This window comes from Rana temporaria, chromosome 2 (genome assembly GCF_905171775.1).
Source record: "Rana temporaria chromosome 2, aRanTem1.1, whole genome shotgun sequence".
NCBI classification, from domain to species: domain Eukaryota; kingdom Metazoa; phylum Chordata; class Amphibia; order Anura; family Ranidae; genus Rana; species Rana temporaria.
Window position 1 is genome coordinate 311,097,024 of NC_053490.1, and position 8,391 is coordinate 311,105,414.

General features: G+C 47.3%; 1 protein-coding gene across 2 annotated transcripts in view; it reads right to left on the bottom strand.

The window, feature by feature from the left end:
- The window catches only part of TSPAN2 (tetraspanin 2), a 236,155-nt gene extending 235,471 nt beyond the window's left edge, over positions 1-684 (bottom strand). Inside the window, exon 1 of one of the 2 annotated variants that reach the window (XM_040337388.1) lies at positions 542-684. In XM_040337388.1, the coding sequence (XP_040193322.1) occupies positions 542-610 (69 nt within the window). In that variant the 5' untranslated portion in view covers positions 611-684. The remainder of the gene's footprint in view (positions 1-541) is intronic. The other variant, XM_040337387.1, reaches the window with a different exon arrangement.
- Between the last annotated feature and the right edge of the window lie 7,707 nt (positions 685-8,391).

The following is an 8,391-nucleotide window of genomic DNA, read 5'->3' on the forward strand; positions in this document are numbered from 1 at the left end:
TATATATATATATATATATATATATATATATATATATATTATATACACCATACATATACACACACATTTATAATTGTTACATTATGCAAGATTTACATTATATATTCCACAATATACTGGATACATTATTATACACGATTTACATTATACATATTAAACTTTATATATTATTATTATTATACAAGATTTACATCGCACCAGCAAGATTACATGAGTCACAGTTGGCGATCACTTTGTATCGTTTTTCTACTCCAGCTTTCTATAAAGATTTCTGCCATTGATCAGATGAGTACTATCCATGATCAATGATTTCTGACATTGAGCACAATCATTGTGCATGCTTTCCATTACACCGATCACAGTTGACAATCATTAATCATCACGTATTTTATTGTATTAGTGTGATCCTGGTCCCTTCACCTGTCTTCCCCCAGTCATTGATGGCCATCATCTGCCCCTTCCAATGCCCCTATCCCTGGCTCCATCATCCTCCTCTCCATCCCCTGATGTACGTACTCCTCGGACTGAACCCTTCTCTTACCAGGAAGATGAGGTTGAAGGTGAGTAGCAGGTACTTGACACATTGCAGAGATCCGCTGAGTCTCCCCATCCCGGCTACACTCCCGATCAGCAACAGATGTCACTGCACAGAAACAGCAGCAAAGACCGGCGAGGGGAATCCCCGCCCCCTGGAGCGAACACCACGCCCACCCGAGTACGATCCCAACCACCACGCCCACATTGAACACGCCGCTGTGTGCGCCCCGCCCGGATACAACAGGAAACGTTATAGAGAGAAAGCCGTCCAGGTTTACAGAACGGAGCGGAGTGCGGGCTGTCAGTGCCTGTGTTCTGCTAATGGAGACTAGCTCTACTATAGGTTACGCGATACCCTTTACTGACTGGAGAAGAATTAAAGCTTAGTATGGAATTAACCCCCTGCAGTGTCACCCTTCCATTTCCTCCAGGGTAGCCTTCCTAAAACTTCTACCCAAAGGGGTGCGCAGCTTATTGTATTAGGGTGTGCAACCCACAGCTCAAACAGTGTGTGTGTGTGTGTATACACAATCACATAGGGCAATGGAGGTCGGCGTTTGTAAGCGGAGGTTGGCGTCGGCATAGGTGTGAGCACAGGGTGTGCCCAGGCACACCCTTATCACCCTGAGCAGCACAGATTCCCCCTACTGTCCTGGCTCCCATCTTTATCCCTGCAACGCTGCCAGCTTCCCTCTCCTATCGGCTGTTGCTGCTGGGATGTTTTAGGAGTAGGGAAGGGGCCAGTAAATAAGTAATTTACTGGCCCCTTCTGAATGAACATCGTGAGTGAATGGTAGTGTGTGTTTGGGGTGCACACCCTAATGCAATAGGCTGCGCACACCAATGGGCGTCAGTAAGGCAGAGGTTGGCGTCAGTAAGGCAGAGGTTGGCGTCAGTAAGGCAGAGGTTGGCGTCAGTAAGGCAGAGGTTGGCGTCAGTAAGGCAGAGGTTGGCGTCAGTAAGGCAGAGGTTGGCGTCAGTAAGGCAGAGGTTGGCGTCAGTAAGGCAGAGGTTGGCGTCAGTAAGGCAGAGGTTGGCGTCAGTAAGGCAGAGGTTGGCGTCAGTAAGGCAGAGGTTGGCGTCAGTAAGGCAGAGGTTGGCGTCAGTAAGGCAGAGGTTGGCGTCAGTAAGGCAGAGGTTGGCGTCAGTAAGGCAGAGGTTGGCGTCAGTAAGGCAGAGGTTGGCGTCAGTAAGGCAGAGGTTGGCGTCAGTAAGGCAGAGGTTGGCGTCAGTAAGGCAGAGGTTGGCGTCAGTAAGGCAGAGGTTGGCGTCAGTAAGGCAGAGGTTGGCGTCAGTAGTTTATTTGTATTTTTTATTGTTACAATTTTCTTTTTACAACTTTTTAAGAGTCCCTTTGGGGGGGCTTGTTGGTGAAACATCAGGGGTGTAAACAGACCCCTGATGCCTCACTCTTGAGACAAAGGGATGGAATACATCGATTCCCCATTCCCCTTCTCTGTAAGCAGGCAGCAGGGGGAATCTGTGCACCACAGAGTGATTAGGGTGTACCCAGGGACACCCTATGCATACACCTATGCTTCTATCCAGTCCCCAGGGAAGTCCTTGGTGTTATTTCCAGGTTTTAGGGTAACCCTGCTCAAATCAATTCAGTGAGAAGAATGCCTCTTACATTGGTGGTCAGTGGGAAGAATACCATTTACATTGGTTGCTAGTGATTGCACCCTTACAGTGGTGGACATTGGGAAGAATGCTTCCTATAGTGTTGGTCAGCAAGATCAATAACCCCCCACCCCCTTACAGTGGTAGTCATTTAAATCAAAGCCCCACCCCTACACTGGGGGTCACTTTAAATCAATACCCCCCCCTACAGTGGGGGTCACTTTAAATCAATACCCCCCCCTACAGTGGGGGTCACTTTAAATCAATACCCCCCCTACAGTGGGGGGTCATTCATATCAGAACCCCCCCCCCCCCACAGTGGGGGTCAGTAAAATCAATACCCCCCCTACAGTGGGGGGGTCATTCAAATCAATACCCCCCCCTACAGTGGGGGGGTCATTCAAATCAGAACCCCCCCCTACAGTGGGGGGGTCATTCAAATCAGAACCCCCCCCTACAGTGGGGGGGTCATTCAAATCAGAACCCCCCTACAGTGGGGGGGTCATTCAAATCAGACCCCCCCCCCTACAGTGGGGGGGTCATTCAAATCAGACCCCCCCCCCTACAGTGGGGGGGTCATTCAAATCAGACCCCCCCCTACAGTGGGGGGGTCATTCAAATCAGACCCCCCCCTACAGTGGGGGGGTCATTCAAATCAGACCCCCCCTACAGTGGGGGGGGTCATTCAAATCAGACCCCCCCCCTACAGTGGGGGGGTCATTCAAATCAGACCCCCCCCTACAGTGGGGGGGTCATTCAAATCAGACCCCCCCCCTACAGTGGGGGGGTCATTCAAATCAGACCCCCCCCCTACAGTGGGGGGTCATTCAAATCAGAACCCCCCCTACAGTGGGGGGTCATTCAAATCAGAACCCCCCCTACAGTGGGGGGTCATTCAAATCAGAACCCCCCCTACAGTGGGGGGTCATTCAAATCAGAACCCCCCCCTACAGTGGGGGGTCATTCAAATCAGAACCCCCCCCCTACAGTGGGGGGTCATTCGAATCAGAACCCCCCCTACAGTGGGGGGTCATTCAAATCAGAACCCCCCCACAGTGGGGGGTCAGTAAAATCAATACCCCCCCTACAGTGGGGGTCAGTAAAATCAATACCCCCCCTACAGTGGGGGTCAGTAAAATCAATACCCCCCCTACAGTGGGGGCCAGTAAAATCAATACCCCCCTACAGTGGGGGTCAGTAAAATCAATACCCCCCTACAGTGGGGGTCAGTAAAATCAATACCCCCCCCTACAGTGGGGGTCAGTAAATTCAATACCCCCCCCTACAGTGGGGGTCAGTAAATTCAATACCCCCCCTACAGTGGGGGTCAGTGAGAATAATACCCCTTACAATTGGTGGTCACTGGAAAGAATTGTCCCCCTTAATTTGGTGGTCAATAGGAAGAATACCCTTTACATTGGTCAATGGGAGAAATGCAATTTACATGGGTGGTCAATGGGAAGACTGCCCCCTTATAGTGGTAGTCCGTAGGAATAATGCTCCCTTACATTGATAGTGGAAACTCCCCCTTACATTGATGGCTAGTGAAAATAATGCCTCCCATAGACCGGTGGAAGAATGCTCTTAGTGGTCAGTAGGAATAATTCCCCCTAATATTGGTGGTCATGAAGAATGGCCTTTTACGGTGGCCAGTGGCAAGAATGCCCCCCTTTCATTGATGTCACTGGGTAGAATGCCCCCCCCCCTACAATGGTGGTCAGTAAGATCAATGTCTCCCCCCCCCCCTACAATGGTGATTAGCAGAAATAGTTCCCCCCTTAAAATTGGTAGTCACTGGAAAGAATGCCCCTTACTTTTGTGGTCAATGGGAAGAATACTTTTTACAATGGTTGCTAGTGATTTCCCCTTACAGAGGTGGTCAGTAGAAAGAATGCGTCACCTACATTGGTGTACAAAGGGAGGAATGCCCTTTACATTGGTGGTCGATGGACGACTGCACCCTTACAGTAGTGGCCAGTAGAAATAATGCCCCCGAAACATTAATGGCCAGTGGAAAGTATACCCCCTATATTGGTGGCTAGTGAAAATAATGCCCCCTTTACACCAGTGGTCAGTGGGAAGAATGCTTTCTTACACTGGTGGTCAGCAGGAATATAGCCCTCTAACATTTCCCTTTTATTGAGAAGAATGTCCCTTTTACAGTGGTGGTCAGAAAGAAGGAATGCCCCCTTACATTCACCCACGGTCACTGGGAAGAATGCCCTCCCTACAGTGATGGTCGGTAGACCAATCTCTCCCCCCGCCTACAGTGGTGATCAGTGGGGAATAATGCCCCCTAGGTGGGAGGTCAATCAGCCACAGCACAAGGAACCCCTAGCAGCCTCTGGAGGAACCCTGGTTGAAAATGACTAGTCTAGGGGCACAAGAATAGGTATACCTCGCTTTTACCACCGCTTTCTGACATTCCCAGGATCTGGGCAAAGCCCTTGGTGTCTTCATCTTGCATTGTACATAATTACATCAGAGAGCTTTATCAAATTGGGCAGCATAAAAGCTGTTTCAAGGGTACTGCTCTTACAGAGGGAGCAAGGAATAAAGTATTTTACCTTATTCACTCCACCCTGACAAAATAAGTATAACACTTACAGTAGATATTGGGCCCCACTGCATGGGTAGTTTCTCTACTGCCCAGAGTTTGGCAGTATTGGGTTGGCTCACAGCAGGCCTGTTGTACTGCGTTGGGGCAGCATGTGCCGAGTTGGCGTGTGTTGTGATTAAATGACGCAGACATCATTTTATCGTATTGCATGGCATCACATGTCATACCTGTGTGTAGACTTGAATGAAATTTCATTTTGACAATAAAGTAGGGATGAGCCTGATGTTCGTCTGTCCGTTGAAAAGCTAACATTATGCTGTGATTGCAGCAAATTCGAAAGCCGCGGAACACCGTTAAAGTCTATGGGAGATTAACATGAAAAACCAAAAGTGCCAATTTTAAAGGTTTATATGCATGGTGTCATAAAAAGTTTTTGGGGACCTGGGTCCTGCATCAATGCAAAAAAAAAAAGTAAAAAAATGGCCGTTTTTTGGGAGCAGTGATTTTAACCACTTAAGGACCGCCTCCTGCAGATATATGTCGGCAGAATGGCATGGCTGGGCACAAGCACGTACCTGTACGTCATCTTAAGTGCCCAGGCGTGGGTCGCGGGCGACCCGGTCCCAAGCTTCGTGACCCGATCGCTGCCGGAGTCCCGCGATCGGTCCCCGGAGCTGAAGAACGGGGAGAGGTGTGTGTAAACACAGCTTCCCCGTTCTTGACAGTGGCAGCTTCATTGATCGTGCGTTCCCCAATATAGGGAAACACGATCAATGACATCACACGTCCAGCCCCCCTACAGTTAGAAAAAAAATATGATGTCACACATAACCCCTACAGCGCCCCCTAGTGGTTAACTACTAAACTGCACTGGCATTTTCACAGTAAACAATGCATTTTTCTAGCATTTTTTCAGCGAAAATGAAATGGTCCCAAAAATGTGTGAAAATTGTCGGAAGTGTCCGCCATAATGTCGCAGTCACGAAAAAAAAAAAAAATCGCTGATCGCCGCCATTAGTAGTAAAACATTTTTTTTTATAAAAATGCAATAAAACTATGTCCTATTTTGTAAACGATATAAATTTTGCGTAAACCAATCGAACGCTTTTTGCGATTTTTTTTACCAAAAATAGATAGAATACATATCGGTGTAAACTGAGAAAAAAAAAACGTTTTTTTATATCTTTTTGGGGGATATTTATTATAGCAAAAAATATTGTTTTTTTTCAAAATTGTCGCTCTATTTTTGTTTATAGTGCAAAAAATAAAACCGCAGCGGTGATTAAATACCACCAAAAGAAAGCTCTATTTGTTGGAAAAAAATGGACACCAATTTTGTTTGGGAGCCACATCGCACGACCGTGCAATTGTCAGTTAAAGCGACGCAGTGCCGAATCTCAAAAACTGGCCAGGTCCTTTACCTGCTTAAAGGTCCGGGTCTTAAGTGATTAATAATGCTTAAAATGAAATAATAAAAGTGAAATATTCCTTTAACCCTTTCATGACTAGGCCAATTTCTGACATTTGGTGTTTACAAGTTGAAATCCTTACTTTTTGCTAGAAAATTACTTCGAACCCCCCAAACATTTTTTTAGCAGAGAAGCTAGAGAATAAAATGGCGATTGTTGCAATATTTTATGTCACAAGGTATTTGTGCAGCAGTGTTTTAAAAGCTACTTTTTGGGAAAAATTAACTTTAACGAAATTTAAAAAAACGAAAATAGTCAAGCTAGCCCAATTTTTTTTTGTATAATGTGAAAGATGATGTTACACCAAGTAAACAGATACCAAACATGTTATGCTTTATAAATGCAAGCACTCGTGGAATGGCAAACTACCGTACCTAAAAATCTCCATAGGCGACTCTTTAAACTTTTTTTACGGTTACCAGGTTAGAGTTACAGAGGTCTAGCGCTAGAATTATTGCTCTCACTCGACAATCACAGAGATTCCTCACATGTGTGATTTGAACACCGTTTACATATGTGGGCCCGACTTCCGTATGCATTTTTTTGTTGCGTAAGCTCGCAGGGACAAGCACAGTTTAAATTACTTTTTTTTTTTTATAATATTAAATTATGTTTTATTTTATTTATTTTTTAAATAACTTTTATTGCTGTCAACAAGGAATGCAAACATCCCTTGTGACAGTAATAGGTACTCTTTATGGAGGGATCGGGGGTCTAAAAGTCCCTTAATACCTCCTTTGCACTTCAAAGTATTCAGATCACCAAAAATGGCGATTCTGAATACTGTGCATTTTTTTTAATCCAACGCCATTGGCAGCTGAGTAACCCGGAATTGACATGACGTTGCTTCTGTGTTTACATTGAGACTGGATTGAAGCAGTTTACGCTTCGTTCCTGTCTGGGGCTAGGCACTGGAGGTGGCGGATCGTAGATGGGACGGGAGGCCTGGTCAGAGCGGCAGGAGGGGGGGGTTGTCCCCTCCCATTTCCCCAGTATAACAACCGAGCGGCTTTTAGCCGCATCGGTTGTTATGCCTGGCTAGCCAATCGCCGGCTCTAAACAACGGTACCGGGATGATGCCTGCAGCTGCGGGCATCATCCCGGTATAACCCCCGAAAGCCGAGGATGCATATATGCGTACGCTCAGCAGGAAAGGGTTACATTTCGTACCTGGGGGTGTCTATAGTATGCCTGTAAAGTGGCGCATTTTCTGGTGTTTAGAACATTCCCGCAGCAAAATTACATTTCTAAAAGTCATTGAAAAAAACGGCATGGGTTCCCCCCAGTCCATTACCAGGCCCTTTGGGTCTGGTATGAATATTAAGGGGAATCCCAAACCAAAATGTAAAAAACAAAATAGCGCAGGGGTCCCCCCAAATTCCAAGGGGGCGCCCCCCCTCCTGAACCGTACCAGGCCACACGCCCTCAACACAGGGGGATGGACTCTGCACCCCCATCCCAAAGCACCTTGCCCCCGAGTTGATGGGGACAAGGGCCTCATCCCCACAACCCTTGCCCGATGGTTGTGGGGGTCTGCGGGCAGGGGGCTTATCGGAATCTGGAAGCCCCTTTTAACAAGGGAAACCCCAGATCCTGCCCCCCTATGTAAATTAACTAAAAAAGTGTCAAACATTGTAAAAAAACACGAGACAGCTTGGGACAAGTGCTTTATTAAAAAAATCTAAAAACATTTCCAGCGATGTAAATCCATCTCGCACCGATGGAACGAAAAAAAAAAAAAGCCGCAACAGCTCCATGTGAGGCAGCTACCGAGTGATGCTTGTCCCGCGTGACAGCTGTTATATAGCTGTGGGCGGGGCCACCCGGTGACCCCACCCCCTCTGACGCCACAGGGGTTTATTTTTTTACTTCTGTCACCTGAAAAGTGAACCACCATTTGGGTCGCCTATCCCAGGTGGACAGTGGGGTAAGGAGTATTTGTCCCAAGCTGTCTCTTGACTTTTTAAAATTTGACACTTTTTTGTGAAATGGTAGGGGTACAATGTACCCGTTACCAATTCATATAGGGGGGCCGGGATCTGGGGGGTTCCCTTGTTGAAAGGGGCTTCCAGATTCCAATAAGGCCCCCCCGCCTGCAGACCCCCACAACCACCGGGCAAGGGTTGTGGTGATGAGGCCCTTGTCCCCATCAACATGGGTAAAAGGGGCTTTGGGGTGGGCGGTGCAGAGCCCCCTGCCCCAAAG